General features: G+C 43.4%; 2 protein-coding genes and 1 long non-coding RNA gene across 4 annotated transcripts in view; 2 read left to right on the forward strand and 1 right to left on the reverse strand.

Moving 5' to 3' along the window:
* IQSEC1 (IQ motif and Sec7 domain ArfGEF 1) overlaps window positions 1-12,638 on the forward strand; it is a gene marked incomplete at its 5' end in the record, with an annotated part of 201,931 nt that extends 189,293 nt beyond the window's left edge. The window contains one exon of the mRNA XM_081138970.1: window positions 12,533-12,638. Within this exon, the coding sequence (XP_080995096.1) occupies window positions 12,533-12,549 (17 nt within the window). The 3' untranslated portion in view covers window positions 12,550-12,638. The remainder of the gene's footprint in view (window positions 1-12,532) is intronic.
* LOC308557997 lies at window positions 3,451-14,263 on the reverse strand. Its single transcript, XR_013998923.1, has 4 exons — window positions 13,983-14,263; window positions 13,061-13,168; window positions 6,944-7,036; window positions 3,451-6,004 (listed from the first exon to the last, which is right to left on the reverse strand). It is a non-coding gene; the product is annotated as an uncharacterized lncRNA (long non-coding RNA).
* A 61-nt stretch (window positions 14,264-14,324) lies between these two features.
* ACAD9 (acyl-CoA dehydrogenase family member 9) overlaps window positions 14,325-22,618 on the forward strand; it is a 54,148-nt gene continuing 45,854 nt past the window's right edge. Inside the window, exon 1 of one of the 2 annotated variants that reach the window (XM_081138986.1) lies at window positions 14,325-14,513. In XM_081138986.1, coding sequence (XP_080995112.1) covers window positions 14,382-14,513 — 132 coding nt within the window. In that variant the 5' untranslated portion in view covers window positions 14,325-14,381. The remainder of the gene's footprint in view (window positions 14,514-22,618) is intronic. The other variant, XM_081138987.1, reaches the window with a different exon arrangement.

The raw sequence follows: 22,618 nt of genomic DNA on the forward strand, positions 1-22,618 counted from the left end.
GGGAGCCGAGTTCTCTGCACAGAGTAGGCGTGTCATAAAGACGTGCTGGCTGGCTGAGGACAGGTCTGATGTGAAGGCTACTTGCCTCTATTTCTAATGTGGAGCTTCGTGACTTTTAAGGCTATTTTAGGGAATCTTTTCTTCCCTTTCTATTGCTTCTAATTGCATTCCAACCCACCTCCACAATGTGACCAGTGTCCTATAAGAAAAAGTTCCAATTAAATCTGAAAGGTAGGAGCTAAAGTTCTTCAGTCGTCTTTCACGGAGTAAACAGGGAAGAGAGCTTTCAAAAATAACACCAGAAGACCTGAATGGAATCTCTTCTCACATCGTTGAAGAGCTGTTCGGAAAAAGAACCAATAAAATTACCTGTTGCTCAGAACTACAGTGTAACCAGGATAGAGCAAAATCCCACCAATTTCAGCGAAAAGTCAGTGGGGAAATACATGTTAGACTGGGAGAGTCGGCGCCAGATCTCATACCAGAACATAGAGCCGGGAGGGGGCTGCACAGACAAGGGGAGATGGCACGGTCCTCATGGTGGTAGGACACTCCACCAACGAGAGTTCGTGCCTGTAAGGACAGAGACCACCCAGAGTGGAGACAAGCGGACAGAGGTGAGACCTGGTCAGATCAGGAGAGGAGACTTGCCAAGTGCAGGGACACTGCTTCTGGAGAAGCGGGAAGCACCTGGGAAAGGGCGGTTTCCCTGGGAGGCTGGTGCTGCAGGAGAGAAGGGAGCAGCTAAGCGATAAGGGCCCTGTTAAAACAAGACGCTGTGAAAGAAGCGGAAGACAGACAAAAAATAAAGTGTCTTATTTAGGGAACTGCAGCAAAGTGGGACATTTTTGAGTAAAACCACATAAGACCTAGTGCTTCTCCATAACATCACTGCTATGGAAAATCCAGTACGAACAAACACAAAGTCTTCATACAAAAGTACTTTTAAGGAGGAAAATTAGAAAACTTTTTAGTAAATAAAAACACAGGATAAAAAGTCAAAGCAGCAGGAACTTGTAACACAACACACATCATTCATGAAATATAGTTAAACAACCAATAAGATATGAAAGAACAGCACACATCATAAACTCAGCAGCTCGGAATATGGTAAAAGTGGAGGAGAAGATGTACGATGGGAGCTCAGGAAACTCAAGCACAAAACTGAAGAGAAATACAAAATTACCTCAAACCAAAGAATTTATATGCACATTTGCACAACCCAAGGACACGGACAATGGCGGGGAGAGGAACTGGGGAGGGGGAAGGGATGGGCTGCAACGGGTCATTGGGGAGAAAGAGGGACATCTGTGATATTTTAAACAAAAATAACATTTAAGAAAAAACAAAAAACAAAAAATTACCTCAGCTGCCTACAGGAGAGTGGATGTAATTGAAAATATAGAAACAGACATAGAGGATCCAAGAAAATAAAATGTAAGGAGGTGCAGTATTAAAGATCGGAGAGAAAGTAGAGATGTAGCAGATGGAAAAAGAACATCTAATGGACATGTAAACAGTGAAATAAGAGGAAGATGTAAGAGTAATTAAAGAGAAAGGTCTCGCCTGGCCGGTGTGCTCAGTGGTTAGTGTTGCCCTGAGGCCTGAAGGGTCCTGAGTTCGATTCCGGCCAAGGGCACGTATCCCGGTTGCAGGCTCGATCCCTGGCCCCGGTCAGGTCAGGGCTCGTGCAGGAGGCAACTGGTTGATGTCTCTCTCACATCAATGTCTCTCTCGCTCGCTCTCTCTGAAAAGCAATGGAAAAAATATCCTCAGGTGAGAATTTAAAAAAAAAGAAAAAAGATTTTTAATAAAGAAGAGCTGAACCTACTACATCCTGAAAACTCCAACTATGTCCTTGGAGCGAAAATTACCCAGAATTATCAACACTGAAAGACATATCCTAGTAAAATTAATGAACTCGGAAGATAAACTCTCTGGATCTCAGATTCAAAAGGATAGAAAAGTAGCTTTGCACAGGTTCTGAACATACAAGCATGTGATGAACACACTCCGTAGGCGTCCTTCCTGGGAATCTGTCACAGACAAACCATGCAACCAACACATTCCAGAAATTTTGGCAAAAGGACTGACGAGCACTGGATACATAAATTGTACATATCTGGGTCTGAAGCGGAAGTGGGGATACAGATGGGAGAGTACCAAGCAAGTTATATGTTCAGACAAAATAGAAATAGCACAAACTTTTAAATGGGAAGAGAAGGAAGACGAGTGGAAGAGCCTTAGTCCCTGCCTGTGTTACTAGGTGAGAGTCAAACGATACTGAACCTGATAAAGCCAAACAGTAAAAGTCTAAGTAAGAAAACAGTGGACTAACGACGTTATATCAAAGTGTTATTATAATGGTAACCTCCAGAACAAAATACAAATCTTCCCAAATATAAAGCAAAGCAAAATGCGTTGGTGGGGGAAGAGAGGAGAAAGTAACATCCACAGGTAACTACACAAGGTGAAATATCCCAGGTAGAAGACCAAACATACCAACTGTATCAACGAGCGTAGTGTGTTTAGCTCTCCTATTAAAAAGATTTTAAGATTGACTCATGTATCGCTCAGCTATTGCCATAGTAATTCTGTGTGACAGCCCCGGACTCAGCAGCATTAAGCAATAAACGTGCATTTTTGACCCATGCATCTGCAGGTTAATTGGGGTTCAGCTAATCTAGACGGGGCGCTCCTCCACTTTTACCGTATTCTGAGCTGCTGAGTTTATGATGTGTGCTGTTCTTTCATATCTTATTGGTTGTTTAACTATATTTAATGAATGATGTGTGTTGTGTTACAAGTTCCCCGCTGCTTTTGGAACTTTGTAGACTCACTTTAAGAACTGCCTTCATTTCAGTAGTTACTTTCCTCTTATCATTTCTTATTTTGTGTGTTTGTTTCTTTTCATCCTGATTTGGTTATAAGTCCACTTTGTTTCTTTTCAAAGAACCAGCTTTTTAAGTTTTACTATTTCTCTGTTGACACCCCCACAATTTTTGAATTGTTTTCAAATAAATTGTTTGTTGCAAATAAATTTGAAAAAGGTAGATGAAATGAGAATTAGCCAAACTGACCCCAGGTGATGGAGGAATTTTAAACAAATTCCCATAAGGGAAATAGAAAACTTAGTCAACCTGCCAGGCCCGTGTGGTTTCATGGAAGATTTCTTCCAAACCTTCAAATACCAGGTAATCTCAATGCTACTTAAGCTTTCAAATCACAGCAAAGGAAGGAAAACTTCCAAATTCTTTTTATGAAGTGATTGTATCAGTGTTTACCAAACCTGATAAATATTGTGTAAAAACAAAACTGCAGACCACCAATGCAAAATTGTTAATAAAATAATAGCAAACATCTAATGGCACATTAAATGTAAACTAATATACTTCACAGTGAAGTAGGGGCTTATTTCAGGAATGCAAGAATGATTCAGTATTAGGAAATCCATAAATCCATCCTTTTAATTGAAATCAGAAGAAAAATCATGATTTTTAAGGGATATTCAGTGGAGCTGTGACAATTTGAGGGTCATTAATATAGCCCACAGCATTCCAAAGTCATGAGCTACCCTGAAGGGCATACCCACATGATTCAGCCTGCTGTGCTGAAGTAGCCAAAGGTAAAGATGCTGCCTCCATGACTTCAAAAGGGGTTACAGTAGGATCCAGCACAGTCCTCAGCATGCTCTTCTTTAAATATGAACCATCTGTAAACCGTGAGAAATCAGCATTCCCTGGAGGAGTCTCCTGCAGTTCACCAGGAGGTCTTGGGGTGAGCCATCAGTGTTATGCAGTCATGAGGAGCTCACTGTCGATTTTCATAGCTCCTGTCAAATTCTAGGATTATTTTCCCCTTTCAGGAGAAACAGATTCCAGCATGATGCTTCTCTAGGAAGTCTCAGCCTACTCAATACACAGGGGCAGAGAAACTAAGAAGAAAAGGGTGTGTATCTCTTAATGGGACTAAGCAAAAAGGCATAGATTCAGAGACAGGAAACTGTTGACACCCACACTATTTTTTAACTGTTTTCTTACTTTAAGGCAGAGCAGTTCGGAGCAGTGGGGTTGCACATGGAGAGTGAGGCTCCAGTGTCACTAACGACAGAGAGAGGAGATTCGTTCTCTGAGCAGATTAAGAGGGAGGATTGGAAAAAGCCCCAGTAGTTCCTTTGAGCTCTATCATTGGGGATTAGGAGACACTGGGAAGGCTGATTAGAAGGCTAAAGGTCCCTGAAGCATTTAAATTTGTGGCAATCCCTTTTCTAATGTCCTGGCTCTTTGCAATAATAGCAGAAGCTGCACAGGAATCTGGAGGGCCTGTGGGAGATGTTTTGCTGCAGGTGTCTTAGCCTGCAAATCCCCTCAGGAGATAGATGTAGGGACAGCATTAGGAGGGAGAGACAGAGGCCCAGAGCAGGGTGGTGGCACCTGACTGGGGTGAGGAAGCATCCACATGGTGGGGGAGGAGGGGTACACAGCAACCTTATGAGGGGTGTTGAAAGGTGAGGAAGATGAAACATGGGGGAGGAATGATGTGGCACAACAATGGAAATTTGTTATGTAGAAGGTGACTGACAAGTAATTGTATTAAGGATACTGGTAGCTATGTTTCTCATTGTCAGAAAAGGGAATTACAGGTATGGAAAGAGAGAAATTTAGAATGGATCCCATAGTGATGGACTGAAACTGGAGATATTGGAGTGCATTAGTTATTTTTTGCTGCATCACAAATTACCCCCAAACTTAGTGGCTTTAAACAATAAACATTTCTTATCCACCAGTTTGTGTGGGTCTGAAATATGGGAGTTGTTTAACTGGTGCTTCAAGCCCAGGGTTCCTCACAAGGTTGCAGCCTCAGTGTCAGCCAGGGCCATAATCATCTCAAGGCTTATCCGGGGGCTTATACGTGGATTTAGGACTGTTAACCAAGGGATTCAGCTTTTTACCACATAGTCCTCTGCATAGCACTGCTCCCAGCATGGCTGCTGGCTTCCCCAGAGTGAGTCACCAAGGTAACCAAAGCAATGCTGCATTGCTTTCTATGACACGTCTCAGTGACAGAGGATCACTCTGCCGTATTCTATTCATTAGAACCAAGTCATTAAGTCCAGCCCATATGCAGTGGGTGGGAATTACACAAGGGTAGAAATGGGGATTGTCTTGGAGGCTGGCTATCTCCGTCCAACCTCTAGCCCCCTGTGATTCATTTTCCCTTTACATACAAAATACGCTTACTCTTCCTCCTAAAGTCTTCACCCATTATAACATCAGCTCAAAGTCCAGAATCTCATCATCCAGGTGCAGGTAAGGCTCTTGAAACACAATATCTTTGACTTCAGAACCAGAGATACGTTTTCTGAGCCCCACCCCCCAGCCATGCCCAACACACAATGGTGAGACAGGTCTATATAGGATAACCTCCGTAGACATCATCACAGATGGGGGAGGGAGATGGGAGGCACACAGCAGCAGTTACTGGTCCATAGCAGTTTTGAAATGCAGCCAAGAAAATATTGGAAGCTCTTTGACTAGGACTCAGTCCTATTTTTGCCCAGGTATGGTTCTTCATTTGCCCTTGGCTCCTCCCTCTGGGTGATCCTTCCTTTTCCATGAAAGGTAACGTGTTTGTAGCTCAGTCTGCTTTCTGCCAGTAGAATTTTGGATGTCCAACGGCCTCTTCTCATTTTGTACAGTCTCTGTGCCTTTCATTGTCTAAATGGTGTAAATATCAGAAGGCAGGGATCATTGAGGGTTATTTTGGCGGCTGGTTACCAAGTGATGGAAACTGAAGGTTAACATCCTTACTTTGATAGTTTTATTGTGGCTCAGAATCTCTTATGAGTTTGCAGTCAGGATGTCAGCAGGTGATGCAATCTGTAAAGGCTTGACTGGGGGCTGGAGGATCCACTTCCAAGCTCACTCACACAGGTATTGGCAGGAGGCTTCTGGTCCTCGCTCACTGGGTGGGACTTTCCATAGGGCTGGGCACTGTGACACAGCTTCGCCCAGAGTGTGTGATAACAGAGGGAGGAGAGAGATCATATTAGAAGCTGAAGTGCTTAGTCTAATCTGAGAAAGAACATACCAGCACTATCGGTCAAACAGACAAATGATATTGTAATGCAGGAAGGGGATTGCACAAGGGTGTGAAGCTAGGGACCTGTGGAGGCCATCCTGGGGAAGGCCACCACACCCCCATTCACTCTGTTCCCCTTTCAGAAGCAAATATAGAAACTGGTTAGAAACCAACTTTAATTTAGATAACATTTTTGTTTTCTTTTTAGTGGTAGTAAAGCTTATTAGGCCAGTAGGGGAATTCCTTAGGCACAGATAAGGGTACCATTTTCCAACATTTCCAAATTAAAGGAAAGAATGCCAGAGAGAAAGAACATGACACTTGTTAAAGTACCTGCTTTGGATTCTACTGACACTTTCAAAGGGCCTTGCCTGGATCAGGCACTGTGCTGGCTGCTTTCCTCCAGGTCACCTCATTATATTCCAATATCACTCCTATCCTGTTGGAGGAAACTGGCACAGATAGCTTGTGATTTGTACAAGGTCACCCAGGTAGTAAGCAGAGACTGGGGACAGAAGCCCACTTCTGCCAGCATCCTAGTTGTATGCTCTTTCTGCTCCTCCAGAAGCTTCAGACCCACAGGTTCCCTCAAGGCAGGATAAATGGCAAGAAATGCTTTCTGTTCATTGTTGCCTGCTTACCAAGCTTATGGAATTTAGTGTTCTGTTCATGTTGGTGAGATAGCTAACATGAAATGTTTGCCTTAAGAGTATGTGGGAAAGGCTAAAATAATGTAGCAGGTTATTTTGTAATCATGTCCTCAAGAATTATTATTGGCAGAAGTTCCAATAAGGTGATTAATAGTGACAAGTATGATTTTTAAAGATCTATTTTATCTTATTAATTTATTTTGAATAAGTACCTCATGCACATGGTACAAAATTCAAAAGAAACAGCTGGGTAGCTCAGCTGGTTGGAGTGTTGTCCTGATACATCAAGGTTGCGGGTTCGATCCCTGGTCAGGGCACATGTAAGAGTCAACCAATGAATATATAAATAAGTGGAACAGCAAATCAATGTTTCTCTCAAATCAATAAATAAAAAGTTAAAAAAAGAAACAACAGTAGAAAATTCAAAAAATTTTCAAAGGAAACAAGCAGCAGTAAATAAAATCTTGTTTATTGTTCTCTCTCCCCATCCTCCCAGTTCTCTCCCTTGAGGCAACTATCATTACCAGCTTACTGTGGTCCCTTCCGGAGGTATTCATGTGTATAATTTGTGTGTGATTAAGAAGCCAGTCAGAGAAAGACAAGTATCACATGATTCACTCATATGTAGACTCTAAAGAACAGAATAAACTGATGAACAAAATAGGTCCAGACATGGAAGCATGGAACAGACTGAGGGATCTCAGAGGGAAGGTGGAGGCGGGGGAGAGATTAACCAAAGAACTTATATGCACATATGCATAACCCATGGATACAGACAATAATGTGGTGAAGGCCTGGGGCAGGGAATGGGTTCAGGGTGGAGTGGATCAGTGGGGGAAAAATGGGACATCTGTAATATTTTGAATAAAAAAAAAGAGAAAAAAATTCTTCTTGCCCGGCCGGTGTGGTTTAGTGGTTGAACATCGACCCATGAATCAGGAGATCACAGTTCGATTCCCGGTCAGGGCACATGCGCCAGTTGCGGCCTCCATCCCCAGTCGGGGGTGCGCAGGAGGCAGCCAATCAATGACTCTCTCTCATCATTCATATTTCTCTCTCCCCCTCTCCCTCTCTCCAAGATCAATAAAAACATACTTTTTAAAAAATTAAGTCTTCTTGTTCAGGATTTATAATTTATTCCAATGTAAGAGCTATGAGGATTCAAAGGTTCCTGCCAAAATATTGGTTGAGGGAGAGGCACCAGTGTACGGTGCAAACATCTCTGTCGTCGGGATGTACTGTCTCGTTGCTCATTTTCAGCCGTATTTAGCCATCTTGGTGAGGCTCATGGATAAAAGTTAGCTTCTGTTTACTTTCATGCACGCCTATAGAAATGGAGCCCTACACTTTCCTTAGTTATCAAACAAATGTTTGAATCTTCTTATATTTCAGTTGCTTATCCTCTATGATTGTTGTAACTAACCTAAGGTTCCCTTTACCCCTTTCCTGTACTGGATTACTTGTTTGCTGGTCGTCTTCACTTGCAGTTTACTCCTTTGCTTTAATGGAGCATGTCCAGCAGTAGCTTCCTGGGAAAGGATGCCTACATGGGAGGTAAAGTATTGGGACCATTGTATGTTGAAAAATGCCTTTGTTCTACTTTCACATTTGATTGACAATTTGACTGATTATAGGTTTTAGCTTGAAAATTATTTTCAGAAAAAGGTTGTTTGGAATTTGGTGGCTTTGGTTCTTTCTATTCTAGCTCCCAGTGTTGCTAAGAAATATGAAGCCATTTTCATCCCTATATCTCTCTGGGAGCTTGTGGCATTTTCTCTTTGTCCCTAGTGTTCTAAAATTCAAAATTATATTCCTCAGTTTGAGTATGTTTTCATTCATTGCACTGAGTATTTGATGGGTCCTTTAATGTGGAAACTTATCTCTCTCAATCCTGAGAAATTTTCTTGATTCATTTCATTGATGATTTTTATCCTAATCCCACCTTGACATTCTTTTTGAAAATACTTTGATTCATTTATTGGACTAGTTCTCAAATTTTATGCTCTACTTTCTGGGATTTCCTCAATTTTACTTTCAATTCTTTAGTGGAGGCTTTCACTTGTTACCTTGTTTTTCTTATTAAATAGCTCTTTTGTTTTTCAAAATACTTATTTTTTCATAGTATTCAGTTCTTGTTTCATGAGTACAAAAATTTCTCTTACTGTTTTGAGGATGTTGATGGGGCTTTTAATATTTTCTTTTAGCCAAATAGTCTTTGTTTCCTCCCAGTTGCTTTTTATACAGTTTCATCTCTTGCCCCATGGGGAAGGGGGGTCCCAGTCCTGACTGCTGTGTGGCCCTAAGCGAGTGTGGGCTCTAGCCCTGTTGTTTCTTGGGGTGCTAGCAGTTGCAGTTATGGACCTGACACAGCCCCATCTGACAGCAGTATTACCTTGATCTCTGCCTTCATCCTCATGACGTTCTCCCTATGTGCACATCTATGTCCAAATTCCCCTCCTTATAAGGGCACCAGTCATTCTGGATTAGGGTTCCACTCTACTCCAGTATAACCTCACCCTAACTTAGCTAATTACATTTGCAACAAAATGGAATAGGAAATCCTCTTTCCAAATAAGGTCACTTTCTGAGGTACTGGGGATTAGGACTTCTACAAATGAGTTTTGGAGGTACATAATTCAACCTGTAACACTTGTCAACCCAGAGAAAGATATCTACCAAGGTCTCTGAAAGGTTAAAGTCAGTGGTGCTTGGGCAGGCTAAATAGCCATCTCAGATGGTGAATAAAAAATAAATTTATTTATTTAAAAAGGGATGGGGGATGGGATACCCAAAGGGAAGGGTATTGAGCCAAAGGGTATTGGATCCATGATGACAACAAAAATATACTTAGGACAGTGCATATGTGATAGGCAGTTAGGCAAACATGAGCAGAGCAAGGATGATGGGCCAGGTACAGAGGTCATCAGGGTGGAAAGCCCAGGTGCATAGCAATGGACAACTGTAGGGTGGGACCCCAGGGTGGCTTTGCCTCCTCTAACACATTGCTGGTCATGCAGTTTAGACCCCCTGACCTTTCCTCTCTAGAGATAACATCTAGGCCTCAGTTGTACTTCGGCTCCAGGCTCAGAAAAGCAGCAAAACCAGACAAGTGACAGCATGGCTGACCTCAGGACCAGCTGCATTAAATGATGGCCCCACCCTGGCACAAACCAATCAGCGGAGACCACAACCCTGAAAGGACACACCTGGGAAGCTGCTGAATATTATAATGAGACCTTTCTCTAGGACCTCCACTAAGATAAAACCATTAGGACAGAGGACCCAGCCCTCTCCCTCCTAGAAGCCAGAACCTTTGTCTTTGCCTTTCGTTAGCATTAGCTTTCTCACTCCCAAGGCCCAAAGGCCCTTCCTTTGCCTCTATAACTTGTTTCGTAGGCCCATTTCTTCTGGGAATTACTTCTTCCACCTCTGTAATTTACCAAATAAATGTTCTCTTATACTTTAGGTCTTGGCTCTGAATTCTTTCCTAGCAAGAACCCAAGTTGGAAGGTTGCTAAACCTAGATCTGATATGACCCCCACAGGCCTAACACCCAGTGCTGGTCCCATTGCCTACAACACCTAGAAGTAACAGGAGAGCCCAGGCTGGGCTGCTTTGGTTTACTGAGAAGTCAGAGATAGGGAGCCTCGGGACAGGTTCAGGGGGTAAGCCCGGGATGAACTGTTGCTGCCCATTGCTCTCCTGGTTGCACATCAGGTGGGGTCCTCTCGGAGGGAAGAAGGGGGACGCAGCTGGAGCTGGTGTGCTTCCCTGGTGGGGGTGGGGGCATACGCTGGGTCCTTTGTTTGGAGCATATTTCTTTCTTGCTGGTGGAAAGCTTAGGGGAGGTCTCGGGGGAGGGCCTCAATAGAATATTCATTAGCTTTCCAGGTGTGCTCTTTCAGGGCCGTGGTCTCCACTGATTGGTCGGTGCCAGGGTGGGATCATTAGTCAATGTATCTGGTCCTGAGGTAGCCACAGCAGCACTTGTCTGGTTTTGCTGCTTTTCTGGGCCTGGAGCTGAAATACAGCTGAGGCCAAATGTTATCTTCAGGGAAGAAATGCACAGGGGGTCTAAACTGCATGACCAGCGAAGTGCTGGGGGAGGAGAGGTTCCCCTGGGGACAAGGTCCTTGTTTTCCCAGTTTTCCCCCTTGCTGGGCATCTGGGGCTTTTTGCCCTGGTGAGTCTCTGCACCTGGCCCATCAGCAGGGCTCTGCTCATGTCTAAGTCTCCTTGTGGCTAACTGGGCTCAAAGTTTAAAAAGAGAGCCTAGCAGCCATTTCTAAACAGGGGCCTTTTAGCAAATATTTCAAGGAGAAGCCTGCACTAAGCTACCCACCTCCTGCACTAGCCTGCCTGTCTGCACTGTGTTCTGGCCACCTGAGCCTGCCCTTGAGATCCTAGAATCCTACTTCAACCAATAGGACTGAGACTTTCCCCATCCAATGTAAGCTGTACATCTATATCTTTATTAGCATACCCATAGACCAATCAGAGCAGCGCCACTCAGACCAATCAGGACTATACTTTACGGGCCAATCAAGCTGTGAGAATTTGGAACCCTCATTTGCATGAGGGTAAACCAAGCACAGACCAGTGGCAGTGACTTTTCTATGTCAATACCCCTCTAGCACGGGGAGCACCTTGTCCCTTTCCACCAAAGATCGAACTGTGTTTCTTCAGCTGGAGCTGAAGCTGAAACATCAACGACATCTTGCCAAATCAGAGTGGAGTGGACCAGGGCAGGGCAGGGCAGAGCAGAGCTGGGTGGTCTGGGTTGGACCAAACTGGAATTAAGCAGAACACAGCTGTCTGGAGAAGGGCCTTGTCTGAGGACATCTGAGCTGTAACATCATTGAGGTGTCTAGCAGCTGTGCTGTCCTGGGCTGCCACTGAGGTTTGCTGAGTACAGCTTCCTTCTTCTAACTGGGGATTCCAGTTGTAATTAAATTGGCACCAATGACCATAGACTGACACACTCCACTACCTTTGTGACTTTCAACAAGACTGTGACTTCCATGTTTCCATAATAACTAATGTACCCCAAGTAAGACTATAAATTAAAAGGGGAAGAATACTGGACAACATAATTTAGTGTGTAAGACAATGACTTCTCTGGGAGACACCTCTGTACACATAGGTCTTTGATTTCTAGACAGTAGGGAGATCTCAGCAGGAAATAAACTGGTGGTAAGATCTGTACAACTTATTTGTGGGTGCTTTATTAAGATATATACTACTGTAAGGCAGGAACCTTGACTAGACTCATTTTTCACATAAATGATTATTGATCTTGTAGCCTTGGAAAGGGAGACAATTCTGCCCCTTTCTTTTCTCCAGTTCTGTAAGTAAATTTCTCCACTGGCTTCTGATTTTGCAGCTTTAACACTGAGGGGATCTAGGAGTAGTTTTCTACTCAGACAATGTGCTGAGCCCCAAAACCAAACATCATGGTATACTAACATTATGGCTAAGTAAGAGTGTCAGCTTGTATGCTGGTAAGTTTTGTATGGAACTCACACAGGAAGGAAATTCAGAGATACAAGCATACTGCAGATATTATGGGTTTGGTTCCAGACCACAGCCATAAAGTATCGCAATAACGTTGAGTCACACAAATTTTTGGCTTCCCAGTGCGTATTATGTTTACAATATACTATAGTCTATTAAGTGTACAATAGCATTATGTCTAAAGACAATGCACACATCTTAACTTAAAAATACTTTATTGCTAAAAAAATGTTAACCATGACCTGAGCCTTCAGTGAGTTGTACTTGTTTTTCTGGGTCTTGCCTAGATGTGGATGGCTGCTGACTGATCAGGGTGGTGGCTGCTGAAGGCTGGCATGACCTGGCAAGTTCTTAAAATAAGACAGCAATGTGGTGCTATTTGTCACATCTGCATTACTTCCTCCACTGAAGCCTACACCCCTCAAACTCAGCCATGATTGTTGAAAGCACCTTCTTCCAGACTCCTGTTAATGTTAAAAGTTTGACTTTTCCTGTGAATCACAAATGTTTTAATGGCATCTTAATGCTGAATCCGCTCCTGAAGATCTTCAGTTCACTTTGCCCAGATCTACCAGAGGCGTTGCTACCGAGGCAGCGATAGCCTTATGCGATGCGTTTCTTAAATAAGACGCCTGTAACACATATAATGAAATTTGAAATATTGTGAGCATCACCAAACCGTGCCACAGACATGAGTGTGCACACGCTGCTGGAAAACGGGCACCGACAGACTTGTTTGGCACATGGTTGCCTCAAACCTTCGATGTGTAAGAAGTACAGCCTCTGCGAAGCACAAGGACGGGAGCGGCACTCACCGGGGGTGTTTTAAACACCGAGTTGGGAAACTCATGCCTGCAGCGAACTGTTTACACACCCAGCACTCCAGGGTCAGACGGCAATCTCGGCGCGGCCCCCTCTCCTTCCTGCAGTAAGAAAGGAAAACGCCGCGCACTTCGCGCGCCAGTTCCATAGGGCTTCCTTCACTTTCTCTCCAGAAAAACCCACTTTTACAGATGAGAAAACGAAACTTAGAAACTGGCAAACTAGTAGAACTCCAGAAGCATCTCCCACTGTACACAATAGAGTACTGAGAAATTAAGCTTTACACTTTTCCCAGTTTTTGTTTTGGAAACTGTGTGCCACTGGATTTCTTATTTGCCTGACTTACGCTAAACAGGAACTGACGCGCCGATTCCTGGGTCGACCTGACCCCTGTTCGGCAAAACGGCGCCCAGCCCCGGCGGCGCCGCCCGCCAGCGGCCCTTCCTGCCGCCCCGGGCCGCGCCTCACCGCTCCGACGGGGCCGCGGCGACCCCGCGGGACACCCGCAAACACGCTGCGACCTGCAAGCTCGCGCGGCGCGCTCCCGGCGGCGCCCCCACGAGGGCCGCGGGCCTCAGGCGGCGGCGGCGGCGGCGGCGGCGGCGGCGGCGGCGGCGGCGGCGGCGGCGGCGGCGGCGGCGGAGGCGGAGGCGGAGGCGGAGGCGGAGGCGGAGGCGGAGGCGGAGGCGGAGGCGGAGGCGGCGGCTGCCCGCGCCGGGCGCCCAGCGGGTCCGGCGGCCGCGGGGAGGAGCTTCCGGCGGCGGCCACGCCCCGCAGCCGCCCCTCGCGCGCCCGCTGCCGGCGCCCGGCCTCCTCCGGCAGGGCGCCCTTTTCTCTTCCGGAAACACGCGTGTTACTAGGTGTAAGCTGCGAATCAAAACAAGATGAATCTTCGCGAGCCCACAAGCCACTTACAAAACGCCACGTGACCCGCCCGGCGGGTCCCCTCGGGGGCGCGGATCCCGGGGCGCTTCCCCCTTGCTTGGCTTTGCTTTCCTTCCGCCACGTTCCGCCAGCCCAGCTGGTGACAGGGAGGGACGGGGGCAACTAGGCCGCCGCTCAGGCTCCGGGCACCGAGAGGCTCCCGTGGTCACGTCTTGCAGACAACCCTTGGGACTTTAGAACGAGCCTCCCCGCCGCCGCCGCCTTCCCCGCGCGAGGCCGCCGAGACGGCGGCGGCGACTTCCGAGGAGGCCGCGCACGCGCGCCGGCGCCGGCGGAAGGCGCGGACCGGCGGCGTCATCAGCGGGCGCGGCCCGAGCGCGCGCCGAAGGCCCGGGCGGGCGGCGCGGCAGAAGGGCGGGCGCTGCGGCCATGCTCGGCGGCGGGCTCCGCTCGCGCACCTGCCGGGCCCTGCAGGCCCTCGCGGGCAGCCGGCGCGCGCTGCGCTCCAGCCCGCCCGCCAGCGCGTTCGCCAAGGAGCTCTTCCTGGGCAGAGTGGAGACGGTAAGGCCGAGCCGGCGGCCCCCGCGGGTTCCCCTGCCGGGAAGGCCCGGGGTCAGGCTCCGTCCCGGTCGCCACGCCAGCTTCGCAAATACACCTGAGGGACTGGGCGTGCCAAAATTCCAGATTCCCGAGCCCCCCTAGGTCGTGTAAGTTTTCCCTGGAAAAAGGAGGAGTCTTTCCAGGGCAGGGCAGGGCAGCCTTGGCAGCGGCGCCTGGCGTCCGCTGCTGCGCCCGGGCCCTCGCCCTGCCTTTCAGGTTCCTCAGCAGTCAGTCTCGAGGGTTCCTTCTCCACCCCTTCCACGGGTCGCATTACCGGTAGTGACCCCGCTCTTACCCAATAGTAATAGCTTGATTATTTAAGCATTCAACATCCTCTTATAGTAGGAAGACTTGGATTTGACCTTGGCTCTGTGACTGAGCCTCAGTTCTCCTAGTTTTAAAATGGAGCTAGTGATGTATTCTGCCTCACAGGTGTGTTGTAAAGCCCCAGTGAGATATATAGTGCATGGAAATGCCTTTTAAACTGTAAGTTACTGTGCAGATGCAAAAGGCATCAGAATACGTAGTTAATGCTGGCTTCAACACTTACTAGTCTTGTGACCTTGGGCTAGTCACTTCACCTCCCTGTGTCTCTGTGCTAATCTACAAAATAGGAGTAAAAACAGTACTAGTCCCATCCTAAAGGTGCCCTGCAAACCAGAGAAAAATTCTGTGTACAGTGCTTTGAGCTTGGCAGAACTCTAGACTGATACTGTATCACTTAAGGAGTTACTCCCTGGTTTCTCTTTAGAAATTCCTCTAAGGTTTTCAGGCATTACAGATGCAGAAACAGACTCAGACTAAGAGTGGTTTGCCCTGCCAGGAAGTGCAGAGGTAGATCTTTTAAAGTTTAGGAAACTCTTTTCCCCTGCAACTGGAGGCTCTGTGGTGTTCTATCCATGGTGTATGATCTTTTCAATATATTGCTGGATCTGGTTTGCTAATATTTTGTTGAGGATTTTTGCATTTATGTTCATCAGGGATATTGGCCTATAATTTTCTTTCTTTGTAATGTCTGTATCTGGTTTTAGAATTGGTATAACACTTGCCTTGTAAAATGAGCTTGAGAGTTTTCCCTCCTCTTGAATTTTTTGGAATAGCTTGAGAAAGATAGGTGTTAGTTCTTCTTTGAATGTTGTTAAAATCCTCCTGTGAAGCTATTCATCCAGGATTTTTATTTGTTGGGAGTTTTTTTCTATTACTGCTGCAATTTCAGTAATTGTAATCTATCTATTCAGATTCTCTGATTCTTCCTGATTCAGTTCTGCAAGATTTTTTTATGTTTCTGGGAATTTATCCATTTCTTCCAGATTGTCCAATTTGTTGGCATATAGTTGTTCATAATATTTCCTTACAATCTCCTGTATTCTTTTGGTGTCAGTTGTTATTTCACCTCTTTCATTTCTGATTTTGTTTATTTGGGTCCTCTCTTTTTTTTTTTTTTTGAGTCTGGTTAAAGGTTCATCAGTCTTGTTTATCTTTTCAAAAACCACCTATTGGTTTCATTGATCTTTTGTATTGTTTTTTTTTTAGTTTCTATGTCATTTATTTCCACTCTGATCTTTATTATTTCCTTCCTTCTACTCACTCTGGGCTTTGATGTTCTTCTTCAAGTTTCTTTAAGTGTGAAGTTAGATTGTTTATTTGAGCTTTTTCTTGTTTCTTGAGATAGGCCTGTAATGCTGTGAATTTCCCTCTTAGGACTGTTTTCACTGTGTCCCATAGATTTGGGATTGTTGTGTTATCATTTTTATTTCTTTCAAGGTGTCTTTTGATTTCTTCCTTGATCTCATTGTTGACCCATTCATTGTTTAGTAACATGTTATTTCACTTCCATGTCTTTGCGTGTTTTTCAATTTTTTTCTTGTGATTAATTTCTAGTTTCATAGCATTATGGCCAGAGAAGATGCTTGATATGATTTCAGTCTTTTTAAATTTATTGAGATTTCTTTTGTGTCCTAACATGTGGCCTATCCTAGGGAATGTTCCATGTGTGCTTGAAAAGAGAGTATATTCTGCTGCTTTTGGGTGAAATGCTCTGAAGATGTCAGTTAAATCCATCTGATTTAGTGTGAGGTTTTTATTTATTAAAATTATTGGAGTAACAGTGGTTGATATGAACATATAGGTTTCAGGTGAGGTGTGGATTTCTATGTTACAAGATCTGCATATTGCTCTGTGTGCCCACCACCCAAGGTCGTATCTTCTCCAGTCACCATATATTAGGACTCCCCCACCCCTTTCCCTCTGGCAACCATCACACTGCTGTTTGTGTCCATGAGTTTCAGTTTTATGTCCCACACATGAATAAAGTCATGTTTCTTAGCTTTTTCTAACTGACTTATTTCACTTGTGTAATATTCTCAAGGTCCATCCATGTTGTTGCAAATGGCAGTATTTCATCCTTTCTCATGGCTGAGTAGTATCCATTGTGCACGTGTCCCACATCTTCTTTATCCAGTCCTCTTGTCACAGGACACTTTGGTTGTCTCCATGTCTTGGCCACTGTGAATAATGCTGCAATGAACATAAAGGTGTGCGTATCTTTGTGAATACATGTTTTCAAGTTTTTCGGGTGTATACCCAGGAGAGGGATTACTAGGTGGTATGATAGCTCTGTTCTTAATTTTTTTGAGGAATCACCAGACTGCTTTCCATAGTGGCTGTACCAGTCTGCATTCCCACAGCAGTGAAGGAGGGTTCCCTTCTCTCCACAGCCTCTCCAACACTTGTTATTACTTGTCTTGCTGATAACAGCCACTCTAACAGGTGCGAGGTGGTATCTCATGTAGTTCTGATTTGCATTCTCCTAATTGCTAGTGAGGTTGAGCATCTTTTCATACATCTTTTGGCTGTTCGCATGTCTTCTGGGGAGAGGTGTCTGTTCAGGCCCTCTGCCCACTTTTTGATTGGGTTGTTTGTTTGGTGTTGAGTTTCATGAGTTCTTTATATATTTTGGAAACTAAACCTTTGTTGGAGCTACGGTTTGCAAATATCATCTCCCATCTGGTCGGCTGCCTGTTTGTTGTGTTGTCAGTTCCTTTTGCTGTGCAGAAGCTTTTCAGTTTGGTACAGTCCCATTCATTTATTTTTGCGTTTGGGATCAAGTTCATAAAATGCTCTCTACGACCAAGGTCCATAAGTTTTGTACCTATGTTTTCTTCTTTGTAACTTACTGTTTTGGGTCTTACATTTAGGTCTTTGATCCATTTTGAGTTCATTTTTGTACATAGGGACAAACTGTAATCCCGTTTCATTCTTTTGCATGTGGCTTCCCAGTTTTCTTGTGCTGGGAAAACTGGAAGGCCACATGCAAAAGAATGACTATTTTTACTCCATTGTGTGTTTCTGGTTTCTTTGTTGAATATCATCTCCCCATATACATGTGACCTTATATCTGGGCACTCTGTTCTATTCCACTGATCTGTGTGTCTGTTTCTGTGCCAATACCATGCTGTTCTGATTATCGTAGCTCTGTACTATAATTTGAAGTCAGGTAGCTTGATACTTCTAGACTCATTGTTTTTTCTCAGGGTGGCTTTGGCTATTCAGGGTCTTTTGTGGTTCCATATAAATCTGATGATTTCTCATTCCATTTCTTTAAAAAATGACATTGGGATTTTGATGGAGATTGCATTAAATCTGTACATTGCATTGGGTAATATGGCCATTTTAAGTACTTTGATTCTTCCAACTCAAAAACGGGATATTTTTGCATTTTGTTGTGTCTTTTTCAATCCCTTTTCATAACGTTTTGTACTTTTCAGCATATAGGTCTTTCATGTTCTTTGTTAAGTTTATTCCTAGGTATTTTATTCTTTCCATTGCAATTGCAAAAGGAACTGGTTTTTTTTTTTTTTCCATTTCTTTTTCTGAAGTTTTGTTGTTAGTATAGGGGAAGGCAATGGATTTTTGTACACTGATTTTGTATCCTGTAACTTTACTGTATGTTTATTGTTTCTAATAAGCAAATTGTTCAATAAGAGTGGTGAGAGTGAACATCCTTGTCTTGTTCCTGATCTTAGAGGAAAAGCTTTCAGTTTTTCACCATTGAGTATGATATACAGCCTTTATTATGTTGAGGTACTTCTAATTTTACTGAGTGTTTTAATCATAAATATATGTTGTATCTTATTAAATGCTTTTCCTGCATCTGTTGATAAGATCATATGATTTTTATCCTTCTGTTACTACGTATTACATTGATTGATTTATGTATGTTGAACCATCTTAGTGCCCCACTTGATCGTGATGTATTATTTTTATGATGTATTATTGTATTTAATTTGATAGTATTTTGTGTAGGATTTTTGCATCTGTATTCATCAGAAACATTGGTCTGTAGTTTTCTTTTTTTGTGTTATCCTTGCAGGCCTTGGTATCAGGATTATATTGGCCTCATAAAATGTGTTAGGAAGTATTGCCTCTTTTTTAAATTTTTGGAAGAGTTTGAGAAGGATGGGTTTTAAATCTTCTTTGAACGTTTGGTAGAATTCACTGGTGAAGCCATCTCCTCCTGGGCTTTTATTTTTTGGGAGATTTTTGGTGGTTTCAATTTCCTCACTGCTGATCGGTCTATTTAGATTTTCCAGTTTTTCATGATTTAGTCTAGGAAGGTTAATATTTCTAGGAACTTATCCGTTTCTTCTAGGTTATTGAAGTTGGTGGCATATAGTCTTTCATAATATTCTAGTATGATCCTTTGTATATCTGTGATGTCTGTGGTGACTTCTCCTCTTTCATTTCTGATTTTGATTATATGGGTCTTTTCCCTTTTTTCCTTAGTGAGTCTAGCCAGGGGTTTTTCAATTTTGTTAATCTTTACAAAGAACCAGCTCTTTGATTTATTAATTTTTTGTATAGTCTTTTTGTTCTCTATTTCATTCAGTTCTGCTCTAAATTTTATGATTTCCTTTCTTCTGCTGTATTTGGGTTGCTTTTGTTCTACTTTTTCTAGATCTTTAGGATATGGTGTTGGGTTGTTTACTTGGGATTTCTCTTGTTTCTTGAGATAGACCTGTAATGAAATAAACTTCCCTCTTATTACTGCTTTTGCTGCGTCCCAGAAGTTTTGATATGTTGTAGTGTCACTATCATTTGTCTCTATATATCTTTTGATCTCACTTTTTATTTCTTCTTTGACCCAGTCATTTTTTAGTAGTATGTTGTTTAATCTCCATGTATTTGTAGGTTTCTTTCCTTCCTTTTTGCGGTTGATTTCTTATTTCAAGGCATCGTGGTCAGAGAATATGCTTAGTATAATTTCAGTCTTTGTGAATTTGTTGATGCTAGTTCTGTGACCCAACATATGGTATATCCTTTGAAAGGTTCCATGTGCCCTGGGGAAGAGTGTATAATCTGATGTTCTAGAGTAAAAGGCTCTGTAAATGTCAACTATGTCTATTTAGTCTAGTGTTTCATTTAAGGCTGTTATTTCTTCATTGATTTTCTGTTTGGTTGATCTATGTAGAGCTGTTAATGGAGTATTAAGTTCCCCAACTATGATTGTGTTGTGATCTCTTTCTCCCTTTAGTTCTGTAAGTAGTTGCTTTATATATTTCGATGTTCTCTGGTTGGGCGCATATATATTGAAAAGTGTTATGTTTTCTTGATGTAGTGTCCCTTTTTATCATTATAAAGTGTCCATCTTTGTCTCTTGTTACCTTTGTTGTCTTGAAATCTATTTTGTCAGATACAAGTGTGGCTACACCTGCTTTTTGGTGGATGTTATTTGCTTGGAGAAACATTTTCCACCCTTTTACTTTGAATCTACCTTTGTCTTTGCAGCTTAGATGTGTCTGTTTAGGTGACATATGGTTGGATTTTGTTTTTGATCCACTCTGCTGCTCTGAGCCTCTTTATTGGTGAATTCAGACCATTTCCATTTAGGGTAATTATTGATTATGAAGATTTCATATAGCCATTTTATCTCTTGTTTTCTGGTAGCTCTGTGCCTCCATCGGTTCTTTTTCTTTGTACTTCTGTCTGCTGTTTTTGTTTGGTGGTGTTTCATACTTCTTTCCTCTGGGTCCTCTTTTTTTAAGCTATGTATCTAGGTTGGGGGATTTTTGTGTGTGGTTACCATTAGGTTTATAAAAAATAAAGTTGGATTTGTAGAGTAGTTTTTTTTTTGTTTCAAGTGCATCTGATGTTCACCCTTCTTTGCCAGTTCAGACCTTTACCCCTCCCCTTTTAAGTTTTTGTTGTCACAATTACCCCTGTTTATGCTGTTATGTTTTTGTTGCTCTTACTTATAGTGTTGTGACCTTTTGTTCTTTGTTTCAGGTAGAATAACTCCCTTGAGTATTTCTGCAATGGTGATTTTCTGTTGATAAAATCTCTCAGCTTCTGTATGCCTGGGAACGTCTTTATTTCTCCTTCATATTTAAAGGATAATTTTGCTGGATATATTATTTGTGGCTGGTAATTTCTCTTTTTCAGACATTTGAATATTTGGTTTCATTCTCTTCTGTCTTGTAGAGTTTCTGCCTTGAAGTTGGATGAAATTCTGATGGGTTTTCCTTTGTAGGTCACTTTCTTTTCCCTGGCTGCTTTGAGAATTTTTTCTTTGTCATTAATTTTTGACAGTTTTAATACAATGTGCCTTGGAGAGGGCCTCTTTGGTTTGAGGTAACTAGGTGTTCTGTTTGCTTCTTGGATTCAAGATCTAGTTCTTTCCATAGGTTTGGGAAATTCTCATCCACTGTGTGTTTGAATAGACTCTCTGTTCCCTTCTCCCTCTCTTCTTCTGGGATGCCTATTTTTCTGATACCTCTTTTTCTGATGGCGTCAGATAGTTCTTTTAGAGCTTTCCTTTTTCTTTATGAAAAATCATTTCTAGATTCCTGTCTTCTATATCATTAATTATTTCCTCCATCTGGTTGGCTCTGTTTTATAGATCATTCCTAATCTTAATTGCATGCTTCATTTCCAGGATTTCTGATTGGTTCTTTTTTAACGTTTCCACCTCTTTGGTAAAGTACTAGTTTTGTTCATTGACTTGTTTTCTGAGTGCCCTGAATTGCCTGTTTGTATTTTCTCTTATCTCCTTGAGAGAACTCAGATCCGCAATCTTGAAATCTCTGTCATTCATATCACATATTTCCATGTGTTCTAGCTTTCCTTTTGGGGATTTTTCATTTTCTTTCTTATCATGCTTGTTATTGTGGTTATTCATGGTTTTGCTACTCTCCTTTGTGTAGGCTATTAATGCCTTCTATAGCAGCATTCTCTGAAGATGTCTTCTAGTATTTTCCAATAGATTGCACTGAATCACAAGATTTTTTTCACCTCTGTAATCTCTCAGACTTGACCTCCATGGCTTCTTAAGACAGTACAGCCATGCTTCTTGGGATTGGTGTTTGTTTTGCCCTCACCTAATGGCCATCCCAGATGGGACCTCCATGGTGTACAGCCCTAAGCACCAAACCCGAGGATCAGTCACAGAGGGAAACAGCGGTTCCACTCCCATGGCTCTTTGTTTACAGATAAAATGTTCCTTGACCCGACACTGAGGGCAATGGGAAGCGAGTTTTGGAGTCCAAGGGGTGGCAGGGCTTTCTGTTTCCATTTTTTTGTCAGAATCATCCCCACCCAACAGTGGACAGCCGCACGACAGAACCCTGTCCTCTGTCAGGTATCTGTTGGTTCAGTCTCTGTTCACTCTGCTTGGCTTGCTGGATTGGCCCCCACAGCTCTCTGTTTCTTTTGGACAAAGGAAGCGCCTACTGATGTAAGCTTCCTCCCCTTTCCTGGCTGCGCTGGTAGCTTCCAGATGCAGGGCTATGTCTGAGGGCAGTCTGAGCTTTCCTCCCTTCTACTCTCCCAGCTTATCCCCAGTTTCTCAATTTTAGATGTTTCAATGCGCGGTTTCTGAGGCGTGCCTCTGTGTTGAGCAGGGATTTCTTTGTTGAGCTATTGTTGGTTAACTTGTTGAAACATCAGTGGGAGACGCCAAGGGAATTTCTCACGCCACCATTCCATTGACATCACTCTAGTGTGAGATTTCAGGCTCTGTTTCCTTGTTGATTTTCTGTGTGTAGATCTATTCATTGATGTCAGTGGGT

Source organism: Miniopterus schreibersii (assembly GCF_964146895.1).
Source record: "Miniopterus schreibersii genome assembly, chromosome: 5".
NCBI classification, from domain to species: Eukaryota; Metazoa; Chordata; class Mammalia; order Chiroptera; family Miniopteridae; genus Miniopterus; species Miniopterus schreibersii.